Source organism: Aulonocara stuartgranti, assembly GCF_965226115.1.
Source record: "Aulonocara stuartgranti genome assembly, chromosome: 22".
Taxonomy (NCBI): domain Eukaryota; kingdom Metazoa; phylum Chordata; class Actinopteri; order Cichliformes; family Cichlidae; genus Aulonocara; species Aulonocara stuartgranti.
The window spans coordinates 18,446,282-18,473,406 of NC_138957.1; the positions used below are offsets into that span (position 1 = coordinate 18,446,282).

Genomic DNA, 27,125 nt, shown 5'->3' on the forward strand with positions numbered 1-27,125 from the left:
ATTCGCTCTTGTGGTATTTGCACAAAACAAGCTGTTTGCCAGGCATCATGTCAGGATATCAAAGATGTTGCCTGAGCCGTCTTCTAGTTAGCGTAGCTTAGCATAAAGAGTGGAAACGGGGCCAACGGCTAACAGGGTCAAGCACACATACAGACTGTATATAAAATGTCATGTATGTCATGTTTCTGAGCTTTGTTTTTATTAGTTAAATGCAGCATTATTTGGGTTTAGTCAGATTAGAGCTATCTCCTCTGTACTTAAGAATCTGTATTTTTTGTGTCCACAGCCAGTGAAAACTGCCATGACTTCCACCCCATGTTCTTCACCCACGATCGCGCTTTTGAAGAATTCTTCTGTATCTGCATCCAGCTGCTCAACAAGACCTGGAAGGAGATGAGAGCCACAAGTGAAGATTTCAACAAGGTATGCTGCGTGCGTGTGTGTGTCTGTTCTTTTTCTTTCTTTCTTTTGAGGGAGCAGGAAGGTTGAGATGAAGACAAAACATCACAGTATTCATGAATATTATTGGGCCTAGGTTTTGGTTTTGTACTGAGCTTTCCACATAGATGTGTCACAGCTGGAAAAAGCAAGTAAGTGTGCTTGTATATTTCATCATTACTGCAAAGTTCATGCACAGCTCTATTTATTCATTAAGCATGGAGACCTCTTTAGTTTACCCCTCAGGCACAAAAAGGCTGATGGGGGATTGTCGACTAAGTTTGTGAATACAATTAGTCAAAAAAGAGGCGACATAGGAGCTTCAAATTGATACCCTAGATGCCTCTACTAAAAATCTCAGATGAGTTTGAATGTCATTGACCTTGTTTTCTGAAATCCTTGTGAATGCAATTCTCTAGGAGGATTTTGAAACTGATACCACAGGTGTGCCTACTTGGAGGCCGAGGGGTAGCACTGCCTTTCGCCAGTATTTTCCTACTGGGATTAAGAAGTGGATTTTTTCATTTAAATAAGAGGAAATCTGGTGTAAGGAGCATCTTACAAAACTTAGCGCACCACTTAAAAATGACAAACCTAAATGCTGCAGTTTTACAGTTATCCATGCTCTTGTGATACTCATTATTCCAACATTTACCCAGTTGCACTCAGTTCAATATTCTGCAGCAAGGCTGCTCACTAAGACCTCGTATAGCTCTCATATCACGCCAGGTCTGATGTCGTTACACGGGCTTCTGATTAAATTTAGGATTCAATTTCAGTTCCTCCTCATCTATAAGGCCTTGAGTGGTCTGGCTTCAGAGTATATCAGTGAACTATTAATGCCATATATCCTTTTAGACCCCCTGAGGTCCTGTGAAGTGGGGGCTGATGATGGTAGCCAGTGCTAAACTGAGAACACAAGGAGGCTGTGCACCCCACTGCCGGTAAATGTTGCTAAGATGCGTTTATTTCTCGTAATATGTAAAATAAAACTTAGACACAAAGGGCTGAAAGATGTGACGGATGTGAAAGGTGTGATTTCTCAAACAAGATGCCGCAGATTTAGAAAGGAAGCTTGCACACATGTTGGAATATTTTTCCTGCATTGTTCTGCTCTGGTTCTGGTATAAAACATTAGCTTTCTCTGTTGGCAGAGAGAGCCCATATAAAGGCCCTACATCTTCATTTGGGGATCAGTGGAGTTTGGATGAAGATGACATACTTCCTGTTAGCTGGCTAATGTTGAATCGGCTCACACGGGAAATTTATGTAGGTGCATGGCCAGACGGTGTTGGTAATGAGGTGTTTATGATAGATATTGTATGTTGTGAAGTCAATTGGGCATCAGTTGTAGCAGACAGCAGATGCTCTGTGTCTTTTCTCTAATTTATCAAAGAAGTTACGATTACGTTACAACGTCAAATGCCAAACCGGTACGAGCTTTACCACTGAAGAAACCAGCCCTTATTTCAGCTCCAAGGGTAGATGCTGTGTGGTTCACTCTACCATAAGCAGACACACACTGTGCTGCATAATGGTGACACTCTAACTGTCAACTCAGACCTCAAGCGGCCCCGAAATATATCTTCAAAGTTTGTTTTTGGTTGAATTTAAATGGAGTTGGTGTGCATGAATAATTGCATCATCTTCAGGTGTTTCGTCGCAGAGTCAAATGATGGAAGACGGCAGTGGGAGTTTCATAAGCCGGTCTCAGTGTCAGCGCAAATGTAACTCGGTGTTCAGATGGAAAATTGATGGAAAACTCTCACGTTCAACTTTCACAGAGGAAATGAGAAGTGATATGGAAAATGTGTCTGTGTTGTTTCCAGACTTGTTTTGATCCAATGCGAGAGGCTTTAGGAAGACACCGTGTTGAGACCGAAACAATAAAAACCTTGTTGACTCCTTTTTAGCATTCGAGCAAATGTCAAAGCCACCTACTGTCGATTGATGTGCTCACCAGCAGCTGTGTTTTTATCTCCAGTTAATTTGACAGCGTGATTGTCCTGCTGTTGTTTTCCATTCACAACCGAATGGAAAATGAGTGATTTTCAGTGTTACACAAGAGATTTGTTATGTCACCTGATTGTCTAATAGACTGAAACTTGGGCTTTATTTAATAATAGACACAGAGTGATGGAATAATCTCCTAATTGACACTTATTGTAACACCACAACTGGCTAGTGATCCTGTTACCCAGTCCCCTTCCCTTCACATCGTTCACTTGAAGCTAGAATCAGTTTCAACTGATAGAGACAGAAGATGCTTACCTCCCCAGCCTCGTCTTTCATTGCGCATGACTTTGAAATTCAGCAGTAGCTGTTGATAGTAAAACCATTTGGTCTCAAGGACTGTGTGTCAGCTAAATGGGGCGTGTGGAGGTCAGTGCTTGCATCCTCTGCTTATTTCCCCTATGACCTTAAAAGGAAGCCTTGAGACATCTACCCCACCTGATGATATTTAAAAGTTGTCATTTCTACCTAATTTGGTAAAAAACGATCTAGTTTTTTGTTTTTATCTGTAGCTGAAGCAAAAGGATAGAGAAGAGGAAAATTCACACTGGGAAAGCTCAGATCCTTTTAAATGCAAAGTCTCAACTTGCTCAGTTTAAAATCAGAACGTGATACTTTGAACAAGAACGAAACAATTTAGTGGAAGCAGTTTATCCAATATATCGCTAAAAGGCAATAAAGAAAATTACAAATCACAAAAAATTAACATTTAAAGTCATAAAAAGCCTTTTGAATGTTTTAAACGTATCTCTCTGACAAACGTCTCAGTACATGAGCCCGCTGATCATTAACACCGAGAGATCTACTGCAGTAATTCAGCCAATTGCAAAGAGGCATGGTATTAGCATTTGGAAAATGTCTTGTTTTTATTATTGCCTGTGTTTTTAAGGAGTAAGAGTAGGAGAATTTCTTTAAATGAAGAGTAAAGGAGCAAGAAAATGTATAGTTTGGAGAAGGCCAGAGACAAATTTTCTAGATATGTCCTGCTTTAATTCAGCTGCTTTCTTGCAGAGAGTGCAGGAGGCAGGAAACATAATGGCCACTGGCTACCTGCGCTATTTTCTCATGGACGTAATGAGGCATTGCATGAACTTTGTGTACGAGGCAGCTCACGGCGTAAAGACCATTTAATGCCGTGTGAATGAGTCAGACATTTGCTTTCTCACATGCAGCTCTGCCGAGTGATGTGGAGTATATGGATGCAGATTATCAGTCTTTGTTGCCGTTTGTCTTTATCGCCTATGAAGGAATGATTTTCACAAATAAATAAGTAAATAGCAGACATTCAAGCCCAGGTACGCTCTCTTGAACAAGCAGATATGGCTGTGCTATAAAAGGACCAGCCCGTACCTATAGTGTGTAGATGTGTGCCACAGCTCCAAATGTGCACACAGTATATAGGAGGGTATATCCTCTTTGGAGAGGACGCATGGATGTGTGGGTGGATAATTCCATGTGTCAAGTGTAATTCTGAGGGCGTCCACTTTAGATAAGGTTCCCATATGGCTAGATGTTCCTGTAGGTTCTACATTTGCCAGGCAGTCAGCTTTCTGAAGTGCTGAATACTTGTTGGGGGAAAAAAATCCTTGGTCAGGTTTTGTCTACGTTTGGATGTGAAGTGTGTGAGTAAATCTCGATGGTTCTTTCAGTGGCTGCATCTTCACGCTCGATGGAGCATCTGCCCAGTACACACACACACACACACACAAACTGTGGATTTAAGCTCATTTAAGACAAAGGCACAAGGCTTAAAAGAAGCTTAAAACACTATGGCGGTTAAGCCCGTGCACACAGCACCACTGCAGAGCAGCTGTACATTCTGCCTTATTGGTTTTTTGGATGTTCAAAAAAAAAAAAAAAGACAAAACATGAGAGCATAAAGGCGTGTGTGCTGTGAGTACATGATGTATGTATGTTTAATAGAGGCAAGTCTGATGCTCCCAGGGCACAGCGCCGACCGTCAGCAACCGTTTCCCCTGTTTCCATAGCAACCGCTGTTCAATTACCTCTGCTGTGCTGCACTACTCTGGCTCTGTGTCGGTAAGATGGAGCCACTGTGCTGCATGCGTGCATGCGTGCATGCGTGCACGCTTGCGTTTGTGTGTGCGACAGCATCTATCAGAGACTGTCTTGTACAGCTGCCTGTCGTGCCTTCATCCAAACGTCTGTGCTGTGCGCCGCTCCTCTTCCTCCTCTTCTCCACAGGAGTGGGGAAAAAAACACCTTCATCTCTCTCTCTCTGCTCAGGCTCTTGGGAAAAAAAATCCCTCAGTGATGTAGCGGCTTGCAGCCACTCACAAAACCCCTCCTCCTCCTTCTCCCCATCTCTTATCCTTTCCTCCCTCCCTCTTCGTCCAAACTGCTCTCAGACAAACACACACACACACTCTTATCATGTGATCCACTTGCTGCACCACGATTGGTGTCTCTGATCGTGGCGTGTGTCCAATCAGGGCATAAGCCCCGAGATCAACCTAAGTGAAGCAGAGCAGCCTGGCTGATGCTCTTAGAGTCACAGAGGGAGGGAGGAAGGCAAATACAGAGGCATGCAAAAATATAGTAGAATTGAGATGGGTAAAGTTTTATGAAGGGGAAGAAGGCAGGGTTTTTTATTTTTAAATTAAAGAGAACATGCTGAAACAGCGAGTGAAGCAGGAAAGCTGATTTAGTAGGATAAACAGATTCGAAAAGGCAAACCGGAGGTGGTACACAAGCTGTGTTGACAGACAAGTCTCCCCTTATTGTGGCTAACGCTAAAGCTAACTGTCCACAGTCAGCTTGACTGCTCTTCAGAGGAGCCATCTGCTCCCTCCGTCCGTCCGTCCGTCCATCCCTCTCTCGCTGAGCTCTAAAAACTCCCGTTTCCTGGCAAAAGCACGAGGATTCGTCAGCCACTGTGGAGAGTATCACACCACGCTTGGAACCATGGAGGTGACATGTAAGTACTAAGAATGGAAATGAGAATGAGAAAGAGAGGCTGGTTTGCAATTAGCCTGCACGGATGGGGCGAGGGGAGGTGGTAGTAAGGGAGGAAGAGGGACTGTTTGTGTTGTTGCCTGGATGCGGAGGAGGAGGCGGAGGATGGAGAGATTGAGGAAAGGAGTAGAAAAGGCAGGCATAGATGGAGAAGATGGGACGGGGCAGAGCGGCAGAGAAAAGGGGAGGGACAGATGGGGTCATGTAGACTCGGCGAGGCGTAAACAGGTTAGACCGGGACCCAGATCGCATCCTTTTCATTAACAGACACACACTCGGTCACACAAATATAATCTGTCTTATAAGCTCACACCCACAGCTACTTACACTGCATGCGCACATTTCCCTGTTCACCTACCCCCCCATTAGACTCCAGGCATCATCTGTATTCCTGTTCGAGTGAGTGTGTGTGTGTGTGTGTGTGTGTGTGTGTGTTGGGGGTTGGGTTTTGTTGTTGTGAATGGGATTACTCCACATTACCAACACCCACTGTTTGTCACCAGAGGAATTCAATGCCACTACTACTGCTCTCCTCTACTCCACACTGTCTCTCTCAGCCTTGGATGAGCTTCAACCAGTGTTTTAGCCAGAGGGGTTTGACACAGGATTAGAGCGAGGTCAGCCCCAGACTGTAGAGCAGGCGTCTGTGCAGTACTGCCAGTACCTGATTTTATTTGTTTGGGACACAATGCAGAGAGGATTGCGGTCACATGTTGTGCTGCTCACCCTATTATTGTGATGATGGATAGCATCTTAGCTGTCGGGTGAACTATACGCTGCTGAGGTTAAAGCTGAAATGATTAATCAGTGAAATTAATATGCTGACTAACTGAAGTTAAATCGAGAACTAGATACTTTAGGTAGTTTGTTAAAGTCATCACGCTTTTTGAAGTCTCTTAAATGTTAGGATTTGTTGCCCTTTTTTGGTGCTAATGTACACCAATGCTATATGTAGGATGTAGTTCTCCCTCTTCCTTTCTGCAGCAAATCATCAAACTTTGACATGTTATCCCAACTACCCTCCCCTAACTCCCAATTGGTTCCTGCAGATTGCTGCCCCTCCCATGGGCTGGTTGTGCTGGAGGTTTCTTCCTGTTAAAAGGGAGTTTTTCCTTCCCACTCTCACCAAGTGCTTGCTCATAGGGAATCATCTGCTTGTTCGGGGTTTCTCTGCATTATTGTCGAGTCTTTACCTTACAGTGCCTTGAGTTAACTGTTGTTGTGATTTGGCGCTAGAGAAATAAAATCAGTAGTATTAACATCTTTCAGCTGCTTCTTTATTCACAGGTTTTTGCCATAATGGATAGATCAGCATGTTTGATTTTACACACATGTTTCCGACATGACCCTTTCAGGGAACTGTACATTTTCCCAGTCGGTTTTTGTTTGTTCATTTAATTAAGAAAAATCTCTGTCTTCTACAACGGTTTCCTGTAACTAGTGAACACGCTGAGATATCAATCTGAATTTTGAGGCATGTGTTTGAAATTTGTCTCGAACAATCAAGGGTCACGACTTAGTCTGCGGCCCAGTTTGGTAATGACTGATTAAAGTAAAAGGGTTTTACTACAACCAATACACATTTCTAAGCACTTCAAAAAAAATGTCTCCCACACAGCATGAAACAGTCAATTAAAAGTCCATCTATATTTTTGAAAATACGCTCAGTCAGTGTGGGATTCTCCTTAAATCATGCTTGTTTATATGTTTACATTTCAATTTTCTGTCATATTTTTTTTGAGCAATTAAAATAAACATGCAATACTGAGCCACTCTAGATTTACCAGAGTATTTCTTGCCAGGGCCGGGATTTATGCCAGCTGCGTCCTGGATCGAGCTTCATTCTGAAGTCATCAATTCTCAGAACGAAAGCATTGCATGTCTTACTTTAAATCAATACTGGAAATGTTTATTTGCAGTTTCAGCCCTGTTAATGATTGTATTCTCTAAGTGACAAGCCGAGCTCTATCACGAAATCCATGTGTCTGGTTATCGGTGATCAGTAAGCTGAACGAGAGACCTCGAGCGTGGTGAAGGTAGCACTTCAGCTAAAGCCTCTTTTCCTTTTTTTTTTTATTGGTGTTTGACATTTCTGTTCCTGCCTGTGGTGATATAGAGGAGAGTAGATAATCTGCTTTGTTCAGCCATGTTGAAGAGTGACTATCCCAAGTGGGATTATTCACATAGCAATCCCCAAAAGCCCTTGGTACTGTAACTGCAGTTCAGAGAGTCTCTCATCAGCCCAACCCTGATAAATCGCTTGCTTTTTTAGAACATAGAAATGTGGTTTTTAGCTACTATTTCAGCTTTATTTAATGGTGCAGATCAGCTAAGGCCGCTTAATGCAAATCAATGCAAATGATTTCTGACTGTGCTCTTTAGCAAGCGGACACTTCTTTCACTTTGCCAGAAGGTTCCCATAGATGCATGCATACTTGATTAATCGAGTGGGTGCCGGTGCGTCCAGTCAGAAGTGATGTGACAGTAATAATTGTGAGTGCAGGTGACGAAGGCTTTGGGCGAGTGCCATGTTTGGATTCCAGAAAGCGGCTCGGGACAGTTGGTGAAAAGTGCTCGCACACACCACCATCAATATGCCAACAACTGTGACCGCTGCTGTCCGGCTTTGTATGGAAATGATACGTCTGATGGCGAAAGGGCACCTCCCCCACTCCTCTCCCACAGCGAGACCCCTCCTCATTTTGTTATAGCACACTGGCTTTACGTACCTCAGCAACTCTGCAGATGTTTACGTTCCTCTTTCCTTCCCTCGATTTCTTTTTGTCTTTCTCTCTCCTCCTCCTCCTTAGTCGTGTCTCTTGACCCCTCCCCTTTCTCCCCCTACACCACCACCACCACCTCTATTGTTGAATTCAGACAGGCTATTTATATCTTTCTGCCTGGCTGCTTCACCTCCCACTCCCTTAACAAGGTTTTCTTTATTGTTTTTGCTTTTTTGGGTGCACGTGAAAGCGAGCGCACACATGTGTGTTTGTAAATGCGCCGCAGCAAAGTGGCGTATTTGTGTCTGAGTCTTTCTACAGAGCACATGAGGTTGCGTTAGCTTGGTGTGTGTGTGTGTGTGCTTTTGTTGTCCACATGGTTTGAGTTTGTAGCAGGAGGACGGTCCGGATGCTTAGCTGTGTTTCTGCGCTGGGATTTCGTTCTTTTTTTTTATGAGTACATTAGTTTTTCATGACTGTGTGTGTTCCTAAGGGGGTATCTCTGATGTCAGGCAACGTTGGCCCACTCACACTGAGAACACCAAAGCTAAGCTCACTAATCAGACCAGAGAGATCATCAGTCATTAGCATCAAACCATCTGAGCTACACAGGCAGAGATGCAGAGCTAACATTTTTTTGTTGTTGCTGTTTTTGTTGCTTTGTGTCAGGATAGAGATAGTCTTGTCTCATCTTCACAACAACAACACACTGAAAATCAGCAGGGGAAGAGATGAGTAAACTCCAGTTTTCTTGTCTTTTGATGCGGTTATTTATCTATCTCTTCATTTATTTATGTGTGTTTGTGTGTCTCTGTGTGTGTGTGCCCAGCAGTCAGCAGTATATAAAGTCTTCTTGCAAGAAAAGGTTTTGGTTGTGTGTGGGTGAGACTTATTGTGCATATGTACTGAAGGCCCTGTAATTAATATTGAATAATTATCCCGTTTTAATCTAACACAGTTTGAATCAGTGATTAATTTAAAGCACCTCCTCTGTCTGCGGATTGATACTCGTGTGCGGGAAAAGGAGACAAACCCAGAATCTCTCTCTGTCTGGTGTTTTTTTTCAGTACCTCACTTTCCTCTGCCGACAACAAAAAGACAAGATGTATGATTGCAATTACCACTTTGGACTAAATATGCAAGAGCAAATCATGTGCACAAGGATTCATATTGTTCTTTTGTTTTTTTTGGCTCTCTGCTCTCCTCCTTCTATTTGATATTTTCTGCAGCAGGTGAGAATTTCTATTCAAGCCGCATCAGGAGACAGTGGTTGCATACGTAATGGCATAAAGCCTGTTTTGCACAAATCAATTTTTCCACCGCCGTTCTAAATTAAGTGAAGCGCAATAAACTTTACGTCCTGACAATGTCTGGATCCCACTGTGTGTAGAAAATCACTGCTGTTGCATGGCTTCTGCAGCGTCTTCCATATGCTTTTCTGTACAGTGCCAAACTTGCACTTTTAGTGTAAAAGCTCTATAACTGGCCTAAGTAGGAGCTGGTTGCATTATTAATGGGGAAGCTGTGTGATTTAGTTTTCCAGACAACTTCAGTCTACCCAGCATTCATGCATGAACGAGTGCTCTTAGGCCCTTTCCCCCCCCTTATGCATTACTTCATATAATTAAATAATACCTGATTTTATGTCCTTGATGAGATTGTTAATCACCACCAATTTACTCACGCCTGTGGGACAATTAATGCAGAATGTTCATATTTCCAGCAACAACTTTGTCATAATAATACACTCATTAATGCAACGCTGTACACAAGCCAAGGTCAGCGCTCGGCTTTCATCAGCATTTCTTGATAGACTTGCAGTGAGTGGCGATTTCCCAAGCGACTCTCTTCTGCGGTCATCCATATGGGCTGTGCTGCGCCTCACACAGAGCTGGTTGTTGAAAAAGAGCTCCTCTGACAGTTTGTCTCAGCATGCATTGCTAGCCCTCTAAATATGGCAACAACAGCAGCCAACAGCAACAGCCGGTGTCGACCCAGCATCACTCATGTGGAAGGAAGACTAGAACCGATGCAAGGAAGGTCTTCAGATGTGGTTTGCGGGTACGTGGAAATATTAGGAATTTCCATTAATTACTCAACTAATTGTTGTGTGCGCTAGTGGTGCTTGCTCCTACTGAGTAATGCTTGGGAGAGGAGGAATACAGCAGCGTATGTGCACTTTAAATGTGCACATTGGGAGTGTGTAGAAGTGTTTTGCCTACAGTACAGTATGTGTGCTTCTCTGTGGTGCAGTAATGCTGTCAAATAGGTCCCCGAGGCATTGACTGAAAGAGAATGGAGCTGCTTTTCCCTGCGCTTTTAAAGTTGCATTTACCCCGTACCACTCTATTTTATTTCATTGAAATACCCAGATATCATGACTCCTTGCATGTCAGCTGTAGGGGGGTTTGGCATATGATTGAAATTTTAATGGATGAGACTAGCGCCTTATCCTCTCAGCAGAGTTAACATAGAGCCGCGACAAAGTTTGTCAGTAGAGTCTAAGAAAAACCAAAGGCTGAAGTGGTGCTGTGACTGCCTCGTTGTTCTGTTGCCGAGCAGTTTGTTTAAGGTAACTCCAGTGATTTTCTTAATATTTTCCTTATATACAGTACTGTCAAAAGACTTCTGCCACCCCTTATTTCTTTAGATATTGCCAGGAAAATGGCAAATGGCTGCAGCAATTTATTGAAATGTCAGGGGCCATGCTGAAAAATTAACCCACTGCCATTCAAAGGCTTTCCAGGTGGTATTGCATGGTGGAAAATCCAATGGTACTTTTCTGCGTTCATAATTTCATCACTTTTGATGAAAGATCTTCAACACCACTGGCTAAAATGCAGCCCCAAACCATGACGGTGCCTCCACCATGTTTTACAGATGGCTGTAGACTCTCTCATCACCTCCTCCATACTTAAAGAAATGAGGGGTGACTTGAGACTTTTGCACAAAGGGAACATTACTATCCCAGTTATGATAATTATTACTGATATTTAAAGATATATCCTCTCAAGTTCCTTTCAGTTGTCCCCTCTGTAACCAGCACATGTATGCCACTGACAGCAGCTAGCACGCAGTCGTTGTTTCAGCTCAAGCTTTCAGTGCTCCAGACCAGTGCGAAGCAGTTAAAGCACAACACTATGCCAGTGTGTTTGTGCTGTCTGACTCCTGTCAGACGGAGATCTGTGTTTTGTCGTGCCTCCCCAAACGTCTTCTCACACAGGCTGCAGGGCTGAGTTAGAGCAAGAAACCGCACATTTGGCATTGTTGGCAAAGATTACTGTCACTATGATTTCGGAAACAGAAACCAGAGTGAAACAATGTCTGTATTCACAAAGGAAGCTCGTCTTAATATGGATTTAATAAACTAGGCAGCTTGCATCATCGATACTGATGTTTTTTCCCAGGATGTTTTACAGCTTTGATGTAAGTCGTATCCTACCTATAAATCTTCAACCACATACAGATTTATATTTTTTCTTTATTTTTAAACTCTGCCTTTTTATCAGCTTTTAAATTTAATACAAACTGTACCCACCTCCCCTCTCCAGGCAGCGTGATAAGAAACGGGCATCTTTTAATGTCCATCTCTGTGGCATTGTTTTACTTTCAATGACATCATGGTCAGCTCTCAAGAAGATAATTGTTTACTGAATGTGGGACATCGTTGCAGGGAGGAGAAATGTAATGAATGATCCCCTTTATTAATTTTTTTTCTGCTAGTCACTTAAAAACCCCAAATCTGACGGGAATGAACTTGTATGCGCAGATAATTATTGCACAAACACGTGCTGGCGTACATTCCTTTTGTATGCGAGCAAGCGTGCATGGTTAGTCTTCTTCATTTACGGCCTCATTGGCAACGTGTGAGATCGACTTTTTGATTGCTTTCACTGAGTTATCAGCGAAGTCGTTATTCTGTGATTACTGCGTTGTTACTTTGCCCACCAAAGTCTTACCAGGACAATCTCCAGTTTTTACCACACAGGCGTGAGTGGCGGGTGAGCAGTTGACTGGCAGCTGGTAAATGATGTCATTAGCATCTCTCAGGCAAATGGAACGGCGGTGACAGTCGATTGGTCGTTGAGAGGGGGAAGGTAATTTGTTCCGGCCGATGATGGAGAAGCCGACTAGAAGAAAGGAGAAGGACGAGGAGATGGGAGCGTGGTAGACGCGTCAGTGGCCGGCTCTTCATTACATGGACTTGATGGCTCATGGGATAGCATTTAATTACTTTTGCCAACTCTTGCTCTGCTGTCCAACTTCTCTCTTGCAAAGAGCTACAAGTAAGAATCACTGACTGTTGTCTAGAATAGATTAGTGCATGAGGGGGAAAATGGAGAGAGGCAGAAATAAAGATAGAGGCGACGACCGGGATGAACGATTGGCCACTTAAATCATCTAAAGTGTACTTTAAGATGACGCCATTCCAAAAGCGGAGCCTAAATTTGGTGCTGAGGATTTCTCAGCTCAGGCGGTAAAAAGTTTGTTTCAGCGTTGACGTCATCTCACCTCTGCCAAGGTGCTCTCTGAGCAATCGGTGGATAACAGAGAAGGATGAAGATAAAATATTCATAATGCCCTGTTGTGAAAGGACCATGTGTTCGTATTAAATGTGATGAATATTCGCAGTGTTAATTAGCATCAGAGCAGCCACATGGGCCAACAGAATTGTTTTCCCGGTGAAGACATGACTGCAAACAAGGCATATTAATGAACAATCCCCAGAGACAGCTGGGCTGAAACACCAGAGCTGGATGGCGGTCTGTCCCTGGAGATTGAGATTAGGTGAGAAAGCAGGCTACAGGTGACAAGAAGATTAGAAAACGTCATTTCAGGGGTGGTCTTCAGTGTACTCCAGATTCCAACTGCAACTGTTTTTGTCACGGTTTTATTATTTTCTTTATTTTTAAAAAGATTCTTAGTGACATAATGTTCCTTAATGGCAACCTGACACCTCATTTGTAATCCTAATGGGGAAATAAATTCATTTTAGGCTTAATTATCACTTTTATAGGCGTGTGTGTGCAAAAAATGATGGGGAAGTCGGTGAGGGTGTGATTAAAAGTAGGGGAAAGAAGTGATGAATCTCTGGTAGCGTGATTGCAAGTTGTGGCTTCATCCATTTGCAATTTTCAGCTCAAAGAGGAGGATGAGGAGGAGGCTGGGGTGAGGGGCTGAAGCTCAAAAGGCAGTCTCGGGGTGCTGTAAACCTGTCACAACCTGGACGCCTGTTTCACCTCGTGAAAATATGGCATTCATGTTATGAGGATGCACAGGTGAGGACAGGACATGGAAAAACAGATGGAGAAGTCATCCAACAGTGGGAATATGGATGTGCATGGATTTATGTCAATTTAGTCCCGACTGGTGCAGAGGGAAAACGTCAACACTCGCCCTCTAGTGGACACACTTTTGGGGGGGGGGGGGGCGTTTACGTTTTTTAGCCTGTTCATGTTGCACTACTGCACATCAGTTAGTAAAGAGATTCATATCTCATCACTAGAAGAAGCCACATTGTCCATGCAGTTCTTTTTAAATATAGTAAATCATAACATTTTTACTCAGTGAGCATGTTGGTTTCAAAGAGCCCTCGTGCACAGCTGTCGGGATTGTTATGAAAATGAAATAATGAGGTCAATACGTTGCATAAATGGGCTTTATCTTCATCCAGTATGGAGCTTCTTTGTGACCAACCAAAGATCCTGATTTTGGCTTTTATGCGCTCCGTTAGGGGGGATTTGAAGGATGCACTTTTGTACAGTCGTTGATGTTTTGCATTAGTTATAGTGCCACTTAGATTTGGATTATATTAGAGAAAAACCACAAATCCACTAATGCGAGTCTGTGTCTGGGCTTTGTAAATGAATCACACTGCATATGGTCAAAGTCTCAGCTCTGTAAGTGATTCTTCAGAGGAATCTAATGGCCTGTCATATCTGGTCGCTTAAATGTACTAATTTCAGAGGCCAGCTGTAACATTGCCAGTGTGCTTGCGGCTCTGTGTAACTCCCTCTCTGACCTCCTGACACTCCTTGTCTCCGTGCTTGTCACCTTTTTGCATGTGTTTAGTTCCCAGGATTAATTTGTTGCCCATTAGTTTGGAAGTCAGTCATTACCGCCTCCAAACATATTTTATTCCAAAAGTTAATCCCCAGATTAAAGTTTGTAATCGGTTACAAAAATACTTTTTTGTGGTGAAAGCTTAATACCAGCATTTTACCACGAGACTCCATCAGATCTAGAATTAGACATGGGTTAAGTTCTTTTTCTGGCAATATTGCTGAGCTGCTCCAACTTCCCCACAAGGCCTCCTCTTAATGCTTTTTAACACAGAGTACTGCTGATTCTGATCTAAGAGGATTAACTTCAATCGCCTGCGTCATCTGGAGTGTTTTTGTTTTTTGGTGCCGAGCTGGGGTTTATTCTGTGCCTGCTACACTTTCACCAAGTCCAACCTATTTTTAATGCCCTCACCCCTAGATCTGAGTAGTGTGAGGCCACAGGTTAGCAAGTTGATGAGTAATCGCTTTGCAGTAAAAACAAACAAGAATAATATTACGTAAGACGATGTTTGGGATCTTAGCTGGGTTTTGGCATAGCTGTTAAGAATGGGAAGCTGAAAGATTTCACCGATCACGAATGTAGAAGTATCCATTTGTTCTGTGCACGTGTTAGCACAAAACATGATCTCAAACTCTCATCATCTCCTAATTTAATAAAGTTTGTAAGAAAGCGTCTCCAGAGGCTGGAAACAAGTGTGCTCTTAAGCACTCGATCAAGCCAAATCAAAGAGAACAGAAGGCGGACGTTATTTCTTTGCATCACCTCAGTGTGATTCAATCTAGCGAATCAGCATCTGCAGGCTCAAACGGCGCTTCTGACAAAGTTGATCTGTCATCGTATCTGCCGTCACATCATCTCCAGTTAGTGGAGGAGCAGTGCTTAGCCAGAGAGAAACGGTAAAAAGTGTTTTTGAATGAAAGCTGCTCTCTTTTTGAAAGTTCTGTTTGAAACTTTCCAGGACGTTTTCAGTCAGATTCCTTTTTCGTGTGTTGGGAAAATGCGTTCGCAGATCAAGAAAATTCAGGATCTTTGGATCGCACCAGTGTTAACGTTCTAATTATGCAAACTGCACATCACTTGTTAAATGGAAGCAGCTGTCATCGAGTGTTTGAGCACAGGACTCATTTTCTAAAATGCTTCAGTGTGACTAGAGAAGGATGAAGAGCTTTTATATGCATAGCCAGCGTGTTACTGTCATAAACCTGGTTTATTACTCGTCCTAGCTTTTGTGTGATTTTAACCATTCTTTATGGTTTCTGGCACTTTTGTTATGTCATGATAGAAACTTGTGTAAGCTCTTCATTTGTCAGAGAATTTCCTTGCGTGTGTTTTTTTGAGTTTTCTTGCGTGTGCTGCACACCAACACGTCAATTACTGCGTTTCATTTTTATTGCACGAGCAGTTAAAAGAGGTCATTTATTGATCTGGCTCTGTTGTCTCTTTTGTCATTGCTCACTTCAGACAGTGTGCAGATGCTCTAAAATAAATAATCCAGAAATGCTTTTGATGACTTTGAAGAGCACTCCTATCACGCTTCTGCACCCATTTCCAAAAAACTGGTTTTAGCTGAATTTTAATACTGTGAACAAGTTCTGTCATGTATTTCCCCGATATACGATACTTTTATTCGACTACCCACTGCTAAACTGATCTCCTTTGCTCTTTTTCTACTTGATGCCCAATGAACCAGACTGGATTAGAAGCTCAAGTTCTGGAAAAAATAAAAGGCATAAAACCTTTTGGAGTGAAACGCTCCCCTGAGCCTAAAATTTGGGTGGGGTTAGAGTCAGGGGGGTGATTTTGACTTCCTGTGTCTTTTTAGATGTAGTACACGCTCTCTGTCTTCACCCATTATGTCTCCTGCACCCTCTATAATCTCATCTTGCGCTCTTTTGCTTCTCTGCTCTGCTGTGCAGGTAATGCAGGTGGTGAGGGAGCAGATCATGCGAGCACTCACTGCCAAGCCTAATTCCCTGGACCAGTTCAAGAGCCGCCTGCAGAACCTGAGCTACACAGAGATCCTGAAGATACGTCAGTCAGAAAGGATGAATCAGGAAGACTTCCAGTCCCGCCCCATCCTGTGAGTCATGCAGTCATTTTTTTTGTTTGAGTTTTGTTTTGTTTTTTTGCATAAACTCTAAACTTACAAAAGCATGCATTTGACAGAGGGTTATATTGTTTGAAGTGTTACACCAAAGCTCTCAAAAGCAGCAGCCAAATGCTTTATTTAATATGAATAGTAGCTACTAATGTTTTATTCATTCATGTTGTAGAGCTTTGCAGGAAAAGCCACTCTGAAAACAATGAAAACTACAGCTAGGTGATATTCCTGCTGGTATATGGAAGTGCATGAGAGCATAATATGTGTCTACAAATAGCTGTAGTACTTTTCTCCTGATCTCCAACTTGGCCCACAGCAGGTTGCGTCTGCGCTTTGCTCTTGTAATTGAAAATATACATAAAATTCAAATTGATTGCAAAAGGTATTCCAAATGAATACTCCATTAATGACCCTCCTGCTCACTGTGCTCGGAGAGCTAGCCCGTAATAGATCACTCATTCAATGATGCAGGTCCGGTAATGAAGAGCATTGTTTTGTCCTGCCTGTATTTAATGGAGTAGGTAGCACTATTGAAAAATCGTTGCATCAAGAGAGCTTGTCCCTTTGAAGAGTAAACAATGCCTTAGGCAAGGGCTTATTGAATCAATATTGGAGGGGTAGAGACCAAACTTTAGTAAGCAATTAAACCCGGTGAAAAAAGCAACACAAAATAAAGAAAGTTGCACAAAAGTTGTTATATAATCATATTTAACAGATTGGTTTGAATCACTTTCCTGGTTAATCTAGCACACACCAATTCATTGCTGCGTCCTTCATTAATGAGGAAAAGATGAGATGCACCCAGTCTATGTGAAGTGATTTAAAGCCAAGTGAAAATGAAACGGCACACTTTAAAACTGTATCACAGCTGTGGAGAAGAGCTGAGCATCGCAGAGCCTCTTCTAAAGACTGCCGTCGGAGTTTTCCTCTAATCTTTGCAGCACGATTAAGAATTGTAAACACAATGAGCTGAGCACGTCAGACCAGATATTTAAACGAGCCCTGCTTTACTCGCTGCGACCGCTCGCACTTCTCTACTACAAATTATTGGGGGGAATGAGTTAAATGAAAAGAAGGTGAAGCGACACTTTCACTTCACTTCAAAGCTGCCCGTCTTTGTAGACGTTCTGAGCTTATTATTTTATGTAATTTGAGATGTACAAAATCTACACCTTAATTCAATTGTAATAAGTGGCCAAGTGTACATTACCAGGAGGCCCGTGCCTCATTGCTTTCATCATTTAAACACTTGTTAACAACCACAGTGCCTTTTTTGCGGAGGTCTGTTCGTACAAGACGTTCAATTTTCGGTGATTCAAATTAAAACTGAGGAGCTGCTTCCCGAAAAGACGAAGCAACAAAGTAATCTGAAACTCTCAGGCAAAAGCAGCCTCGCCCGTGTCGACCTCAGTCATGAGCGCGGCGCATGAAGTGGTAAAGACGAGCTATCGTCATCCATCCTTTCCCAGCCATGCCTTTCTCACTAGCTGTTTCTTTAAAGATGTCAGAGCGAATGTCCTAACACAGATCGGTGTAATGACTGGAATCACCAATGAGGCAAATACATGCCTAGGGAGGGCCAAGCAGGGAGACGGATGAAGGGAGGAATAAGCGAGTGAGCCCGAAGGAAGACGACGATCCGATCAGGAACGCCGAAACATAAAATTCTCACAGTCAGTAATATTTCGACGGTAGAAAACAAATGTATAGTAAATGTGATGAGAAAGGACTCGGCTGTAATAATGATGGAGAGCGGCACTGCTCAGGCAGATGATATACATAATTCATGTTGACCGGTGCTGTGTGCTCTGCATTCGTATGCAACGGAAACAACACACATACATGAAGCTGCATGAATAAACGAGAGGAAATCGAGCAGATGCTTCAGAAACACAGGTTTCCGCTGATCCAACCTCACGAGATGCTGTGACATATTTACTGTGAAAGTGTATGTCTGTGTGTTTTGGCCCTCTCTGTTTCATTTCCAACAATCTTATTGACTGGGAGGGTCTTGTGACTTCGCTGTCACCGGCTCGCCACACCGGGTGCGGTTAACGGGATTTAAACAATTCTCTTAAAGCAAGGGTGTGTGCTTGTTTTTCGGCAGGGAGCTGAGAGAAAAGATCCAGCCGGAGATCATGGAACTGATCAAGCAGCAGAGGCTCAACAGGCTGTGTGAGGGCACTTGCTTCAGGAAAATCAGCAGTCGCAGGAGGCAAGGTGAGGCGCAGCATTTACACATGTACGCGCACAGGAGCAAACACGAATTTACAACCTTACAAACTTGACTTTTGGTCATACGCATCAGAATCCACTGCCACGCCTCTTGCATCCACAAAAGATCTGCTTCTGTTTCCTCCTTTGTCTTCTTCTGTTCTCTGTTTCCATCGCCTTATTCTCTTTTCCATGTGAAAACACCACGGGAGATATTTTATCTGAGGGGGATCTTTGAAGCTGTGGACTGCTGTGCGTCTGCCGTCATGATCGCTCAGAAGTTTTCTGGCTCTCTGAGCCTTTGAGGCAGACACATAGTGAAACTCTGCCTCTCTCCTCGCTGCATACAGAAAAGCAGGAACACGCGTGTCTGCCTTGAGGTGCACGCGCGGCGTCTTCCGTCTCCTTTTGCTTCTGCACATACAGGGAAAGGCCGCGCTAACAAATGCAAAGGCGCATAAAGCCAAAAGCCCTGTAAACACACTTCTGTTTGCTCTTCTTCAGACACATTTGAGGGGAAAGCTTTGAATGGAAAGAATGAAAGATGACTGTGATAATCCCCAGTTCTACACTACAGAGGATGTGGTGAAAATATCAACCCGGTGTATTGCCTTTAGAGAATAACACGAGTGTGTTGTTCAGGAGATATTAGGACACTCCCATTTAAAGCAGCACAATGGAGATGAGAGCAAAAGGAATAAAAATTGAAAATCCGGCAGACTGCTTGCATTCAAATCATTCCACCTAATATCGCATTTCACACTCGCTGCCACGAGAGAGAAGGAGCAGAGAGGAATAAGAGAAGCGGGAAAGAGAGGAGTAGCAGGTATAATATACTGCTCTTCACTCACAGAGGATTTAATCTGCCTGAGGCCTCATCCCTTCACTCTTCTGTCCCCCCACCTTTCCATAACCCCTCTCTGCCACTTTTGCCTCTACAAATACATTAAATTAAAAAAAGGAGCCCAGTGACAAGCTTAGGATGTGGTTTGGTTCGCTGTTATTGCATTGCTGTCAGAAGCTACCCTGCAGGAACTGTACTTTTCAATAAGGCAAATCAAACTGACTGACTGAGTTTAGACCTCGTCCTTTTTTTCTTTTTTCTTTTTTTTTCCCTCCATGCACCAATTTATTCTGGCATTTTAAAACCTGATCACTGATGCATTCATCTTGGCAGCTGTCATCCAGATGTTGTCATAGCCGGATGACGGAAACGGAGAAGTCGAAAAGAAGCACAGAAGTGAGGGAGAAAAACAATTGAGTTAAAAAGATTATTCAGGACAGACGTTCAGGTGGAAACCGTCAGCCGGATTAAGTGTCTGATCTTCTTCGCTGCTTGTGGCCGACTGATTTACGCTTGTCTAGGTTTTCCGGAGCAGCATGCTGTGATTGAGCTCATATTACCATATCATGGTCATCATTACTTCACAGAGATCCTAGAAAGCTTCTCAGTGGAACTGGGAACACGCAGCCTATGTGGATCCTACACAAAAAGAAAGCACGCTGGACCCTTTTAGAACACGAGTGTATGTAAAGCTATTTTGGAGCCCTGCTGGATCTGACACCAGCCTGTGGGGTTCCACCGGCTTTAATCTGCTGCAACAGCGCGCTAACTATAGCCAAGTCATCTGCCTGCTACAAGCTAGCTGTAGCTGATATCGCCTCTGAGGACTCTGAGGAGATTGCCGTTTATCCACAACACTCCTGCACCCCCATTCATCAGCGTCTCTCTGTGGCTTGCTTTGTATCCTTCCTCTGCACGTGTGAATTTATGCATTCTTTATTTACTTCTTCCTTCATTAATACATGTTGCTCCTATCTGTTTTCCCACTCTATCTAAATCTCTAAGGCTTTGTTCTCGTGCCGGTACTGACAGCAAATTCATGCATTGAAAAGTGAGAAGCTCCTCTTCTTGCAAAGCTTAAGAAAGCAATGCCACTACGAGGCGATCATGCTTACCTAGTCAAAATTTTCCTTTATCTTTGGTGCTTTTCTTAGACAGATTTCCCAGTTATTACTTTATTAAGTCTCTGTATGCTGGAAGTGTTTATTTTATACATGCAGTAAGTTAGATGGGCTCTTACTGTCCCCTCACGCAGTCCTCAGCACTCCACGGCTTCTTGTGTGATTATTTCAAAGACTCTCGTTCTGACATAAAATATTAATTAAGCTGACTTCAGTGCATTTGAATCCTCTCTCTACTCCCCATGCTGCCCATTACAGGAAAACACCTTTTAAAAAGTCAGCTTGATGGCACTTTAAAGTTGGAAAGAGTGCTATGTGTGCCGTCTTAAGTGCAGGATACTGCAGGCACTTTGTGTAAATGCAAAAGTAAACTTTAAAATTTGACCTAATTCTGTTAAACGTTATCGCTCACCAATGTTCTGGTTGCTGACTTTGTGAATGTTACAAGTGATACGAGAGATAAGTCTAACATCAAAGACAGCAAGAAGACGAGCATGCACTGCTGCACAGACACACCCTATCAGTTAAGATGAGCAGTTTGAGAGCCTCCCATCCCCTCACAGCCACTGCGCAGATCTCTTCTCAGCTCCCTGTGGACCAGTTCCACTCGAACCAATGGCCTGGCAGCACCGACTGTCTATTTTCAACAATTAGGATTTGGACTGTGCACGCACCGAGCCGAACTCCCCAGTCTGTGCACTCTTTCTGCCAGCTCAGCTCGATGCCCCACCTTGCCAGGAAACGGCCGACAAACACCAGGCTGGAGGCAGAGGCTGCTGATGGAGACAATAACCAGCAGTGTGTACAGACACAACTGGTGCTGAAGCTGCTGGGGGATTGCTCAGGAGAGCGTCCACGAGAAAAACACACCAACACGATTTTGACTTGAAGGGTCCTCTTAACGGTTACAATGATGTGACAACCTATGCACAGTAAATTTTTTTGCTCACCTAATTTTAGGCCACTTTTTAAAAAAAAAAATCAGATAATATTTTGCTGTCGTATATAGCTGATATAATTGATGCTTTATCTTTGACAGCCTTTGTAATGTTGGATGTGAGCTTTGATTGCCTTTTAGAGAGAACCTTAGCTTTTGATATTAAAAGACTGTCATTTTTTACCTCATTTCCACAGTCTTCACAGAAAAGTAGCTTGGATCCCATGTCTCTGCCAAGGACCCGATATACACTTCGTTTAATCAGGTCACAATTAAGGGTTCATGCTCTTTTGAGCCTTTTGAGTGAGAGTTAAAGAAACCTGGATGTCCTTTTGTGATCTTGAATCGACCGTGTTTTCTGCTGTTGAGTCATTGTTCGGTGAAGAAGGCCGCCAGTTTTGTTGTTTCCCCTCCAGATCCCTCCCTCCCTCCCTTAGTGGAGATCATCGTTGCCCATCTGTGGATTTTCCTCAAGGCTGTTTTATTTTTTGACACATATTTTTTGCCATGCTAATTTTCTCTGCTGTTGATGAGTCATGCAAATCCATACCCATGTGATGCCTTTGCCAGCTACTGCTTATTTCATAACACCTCTAAATCTGCTTCTTACTCCCTTCTGTCTTCCTGTCTTTCTCATCATTTGTTCTAGATAAGTTTTGGTACTGCCGTCTGTCTCCGAATCATAAAGTCCTGCACTACGGAGATCTGGAAGAGAGCCCTCAGGGCGAGGTGCCCCATGACTCTTTACAGGACAAACGTGAGTAAAACCTTTAATAGTTTGTTTGTTTTTTTACAGTATTTTAGCACAATTTCTATTTAACTGCTTTCCCAATGACTTGCAGAGGAAAATATTTATCAGCATTTTATGTTGATTTCCTGCAAAAATGTGTGTCTTGCTGAATTCAGAGACGAGCAGCAGTCACCGACACTAACAGTTGGCTTTTTACAGACAGTGTTAACATCAGTTTTTCTTGTGGGCCTTGCACAGTGACAGATTTGGGGAAAATTTAAAGTTTTAATCACTTGAAGGAAAAAGGAAAAAAAACAAAAAACAAGAACCCATATGGAATAGCACAGTTGTCAAGAGGATGATGATGATGTTGTTGTTGTTGTCGTTGTTGTAAACTCACTTCTGTCCTCTCTGCAGTGCCTGTGGCTGATATCAAAGCTGTTATCACTGGCAAAGACTGTCCTCACATGAAGGAAAAGGGAGCCCTGAAGCAAAACAAGGTATGTGTTTGTGTGTGAACGTGCGCACACACATGCACGTGCACATGTGCATGTGTGTGGGCGGGTGGGTGTGTATCCAGGCGAGAGATAGAGTTCCTGTGTATGCGAGAGTTGCATAACGAGGACGTCGGTTACATAATTTCGCTTTAGGAAATAACACAATAACTTGCGTCTCAGCGCTCTGCACAGAGGCGTCTCCGTCAGAGGCCTCGCGTAGAAATAAGTCACCGAATAGTCCGTTAGTTACAGACGACAATTACGCCAGAGGCGCTAAAAACGTGCTGGCATCTTTTCTTCGCTGTGAAGGTGTGATAGTAACGTTTGGGCGCGCCCTCTGCGGTGCCTCAACCAGGGTGAAAGAGCCATCATGTCTGCATCTGTGTACACATCAGCTCTTCCTCGTTCGTACTTTTCCTCTGCAAACCCTCGGCCCCCACCCACGGGACTCCGATATATTGGATCTTGGATAAATAGCCTTGAAGACAAAGGAGCACGCCTCCTCTCTGCTTTGTCTCTTTTATTACCTTGTCGATAAGCGCAGGTCCAGGAGAATGACCTGAGGGGGGTCTGTGGGCTGTCTAGCAGGCCTGTCCCAGCCTTGTGAATGAGAACATAAGCACATTTCATTACTCACTGTTAGAAGACCAGCCAAAGTCACCTCTACAGACTTGAGAGCAGAGCAGGCAGTGCACCGTTTGTGGGACACTGGAAGAATAGAGAAGTGTGAAGTGTTTCCATATTATCTCCCAAATTCCTCCAGATATGTTACGTTACAGCATCACACAAATGATTGGAGGATATATGACAAGTGTGGATGATTGCATGCTTTGCTGTATTTCCACAATGTTCCAGCGATTTATAATGGGACCAGTTTATGTGGGGGGGAAAAATCATCATCATCTAAAAAGCAAGTGCACATTTATTATTTAAAAAAATATATATTGTGGGAAAGAGGAAATTAAATTAACCCATTACCAAAAAGACTGCTGCAGCACCAGTAAAAGGTGCATGCACTTAATAAGTTCATAAAAAGAAAAGCAGAGCGGTAACAAATGAACACGATCTGTCTTTTAATTGCACCAAAAAAGAGAGGAATTAGCTTTGAGGTCATAAACCTGGAAAAACTAACAATGTTGTTCATTTAACACTCATTTCCTGCTTACCGCTGAAACGCTCAACAACTGTTTCATGAAATGCACGGACATCCTCAGGAATAACTTGATCTACAGTATCCAACAACCAGTCACTCCATCAGCTGTTCTTTGAGTTAAGTAATTATAACAGGTTCTTTACTGAATCAAGAGGGTAAATATAGTAACGACTGCCCTTTTAGATGCTCACTGTGTGAGTGTGCAGCTTAAACCGGCTGCACAGAGTAGATAGAATTACTCTCAGCACTACTTTGTTTTTCTTTCCCTCTCTGAGTCAAATCTGACCACAGATTCTTTTAAGCTCTCCTCGGCTCCAGGCTCAGCCTCTGACTGAGTAATCCCCTACTGGCTTCGTAAAACCAGACGCTAATTTCACACAGATAAATTACTTGCATACATCTACAAATCTGGCTCTGTCACTACACTGTCCTCCTTCTCCGTCCAGTTAATTTCATAAAAGAGACTGAAGTGAATTTGTCTTTTTTGTCCCCGATCCCCAGCCCCTACTGTTATTTTACAGTAGCTAATATAAAAAGATCCCTACATATATCTCACCGGTACCGGATGAGTTAATGTGCAGCTGATATAACAGATGGTGATGGGACGTGGAGGAGAGCAGCATCGCGCTAGTATGGCAGCATTGTACTGTAAATCTCACCTGGTATTTCTTCTTCTTTTCTTTTTTGCTTCTACCTCTCTCTCCGTCCCACCTCCTCCACTCTCACTCGGTCTTTGCACCATTTTCTCCGCCTCATATTCTCCCTCTGCTTTTCACTCTGTCCTCTCTGCAGGAGGTGTTAGAGCTGGCCTTCTCTGTCCTCTACGAGTCGGACGAATACTTAAATTTTATCGCTCCTGACAAGCATGAGGTAAGCTGACCCTGCAGTTGTTGACAGTGTCACACAGAATGAACGTGTGGGATTACGCATAGAGATCCAATGCATGGTTTATGCAGGTATAGAGCTGACACTTAAATAGTGGAAAGATGCCTTTATGGACAGATATAATTTCATCGAAAAACAAGTATAAAGCTTGTGCAGGTAAAGTGAAAAAAACATGTTTTCTGACGTGTAAAGCATAACTAGAACTGTTTAAACGTTGCATATGAAATGATGAGCGTTCATAGTGCACCAGCCTGTTTGCCGTTGGCTTGGAATGAACTTTATTTGGACTTCTGACTTAACAATGACTCGACCCAGTTTGCCTGACTTCATTTTAGTTTGCCCCAAAAGGCTTTAAGACAGCTCTACTTATAAATATCTGATAGTCCTTGGGGAATGTGGCAAATAGAATTGCAATGTTGGTGGTTTTTTATAGATTGGGGCCAAATATAACTCACTGTAAACAAAGGTGTAATGCCTGAAAGCTTTCGCTGAGGAATGTAGAAACTTTTTGCCTTTTTTTTAAGGTGTTTTCTCTGTTTCGCAGAGTAGATTTTAGAGGTTTTGTTCTTTGTGCCGTACCTTTTTTTTTAACCATTCTTATGAATATTCTAATTAACGTGCCTCTGCCCGTCTCTCCGCAGTATTGTGTGTGGACAGATGGTCTGAATGCCCTCCTGGGTAAGGAGATGACCAGCGAATACACCAAATCTGACATGGACACCCTGCTCTCTATGGAGATGAAGCTTCGCCTCTTGGATCTAGAGAACATCCAGATTCCAGAGGCCCCGCCCCCGATTCCCAAAGAGCCTAGCAACTATGACTTCGTTTACGACTGTAACTAGGTGTACGACCCCACAAGCCCGAACCCGAAACAAACCCCAAACCCACTGTATTCACTGGACCGGTCCCCTTTTCTTATAAACTGGAACAAGAATAAAAAAAACAAAAACAAAACATATAATATAAAAAAATGAACTGTGATTGAAAGAAAAAAAAGGATTTCTTGAACTATTTTCCTCTTGCTTCTTGCTAGATGTTTATAAGGGAGAAAATGGTGCGTATTAACGATAACTGTTTGCACTTGAGGGACTTGGGGGTCGATGCAGAGTCATCACGTTGCCATGGAGAAGAGAAACCAGGAAGTGTTTGTTTGGCCTGTCGTTGGTCGTCCCACGTCTCCTCCTCCTCCTCCTCCTTCTTCACTCTCCTCCAGTGTCTGGTGTTTGAAGACATTCACCCTTTTCTTCTTCTTGGCTGCGGCGCTTACTGTCATTTTGCTTCAAGAATATTGTGGACAAAAAAAGCTTAGAAATTCCATTGGATTGTCCTTCCTTTATGTTCATGTTATTATTGTTCCTCAGGGCTTTTGTCACTAGGGGGTGAAGGCTATAGGGATCAAGATGGTGGTTGTGGGATTCAAGAGCAGGGAAGGACGATTGGGCGTCAACGGGGAGGGGGGCGTCAACTTCCCAGTAGTATTTCCTGTCACATTCCCACTTACAGTAGGACAATTGTGGCAGCTAAGTGTTTCCCAAGAGGCTGAATTACCTTTTAAGATGAATACTTTTTAAAAACAGAAAGAGAAAAACTAGTGTCGTCTGTCTACTCTGCCCTGCTTCACATGTAATAGAGACTGTTAGAAAAAGTCAATCCTTGAAATCCAGGCACTGTACCACAGTAAAAAGCCTCTTTTTGAAATATAAATGTAATTATCCCACCACTGCTTATTGCTTATTGTACACACCTACACAGTGGCTTTGCCATAGAACAACTGTAAAAGCGCCACCATTGTGCAACACGCGCTCAAACACACACTTGTCTCCCGCTCGTTTGGGTCTCTCGTTGTAAAGACTGCTGTACACAACATTCCTAAGCAATATTTTAGCTTTTTTTTCTTTTGTTTCGTTTATCATTTGTAAAATAACTACGATTGAGTTTTTTTGCTTTAGAAAAACAAAAAAGAACAAAAATTGTGAACGTGCCGGGTAGTTAGTATTGCAAAATGTAAGTTAGTATTTGATCAAGGGAAGTTGACATTTTTTGTGTATGTTCAGGACCATATGGCCACAAAATTGAGAGTTTATGTATTTTTTTAATTTAAAAGCAGATCGTGGTTGTTATTTCTAAGTATGATTTATATATTCCCCCCTCCCCCTTCCTATTTAATGCCTTCAGATTGTTTTGTTTTTTTCTTTAGGATTTTTTTCAAAGCCCCTCAAAACTGCTGTTTACATTAAAGGTTTAAGAACTGTAACCACTCTACACTGTGCCTCTCTTCATTCACAAAGCACAACCGCAAGGGTCCAAGACATGACTCGTGATGAAAAGCAGTAATAGTAATTTCACTCTGTACTGAGACATTTATTCTGATTTGTCACTCAGGCCGAATCCTTTTAACAATGAAAGACACATCGCTATAATTAATAG

The 27,125-nt window shown here is 42.9% G+C and overlaps 1 protein-coding gene across 5 annotated transcripts in view; it reads left to right on the forward strand.

Annotated features, from left to right (window-relative positions):
* elmo1 (engulfment and cell motility 1 (ced-12 homolog, C. elegans)) overlaps positions 1–26,952 on the forward strand; it is a 102,870-nt gene extending 75,918 nt beyond the window's left edge. For 4 of the 5 annotated variants that reach the window (XM_082522357.1, XM_082522360.1, XM_082522359.1 and 1 more), the window contains 7 exons: positions 287–423; positions 16,133–16,296; positions 18,425–18,537; positions 22,083–22,190; positions 22,581–22,663; positions 24,606–24,683; positions 25,340–26,952. In XM_082522357.1, the coding sequence (XP_082378483.1) occupies positions 287–423; positions 16,133–16,296; positions 18,425–18,537; positions 22,083–22,190; positions 22,581–22,663; positions 24,606–24,683; positions 25,340–25,540 (884 nt within the window). In that variant the 3' untranslated portion in view covers positions 25,541–26,952. Of the gene's footprint in view, positions 1–286; positions 424–4,956; positions 5,390–16,132; positions 16,297–18,424; positions 18,538–22,082; positions 22,191–22,580; positions 22,664–24,605; positions 24,684–25,339 lie in introns of those variants that run through there. The other variant, XM_082522361.1, reaches the window with a different exon arrangement.
* Positions 26,953–27,125: the final 173 nt, after the last annotated feature.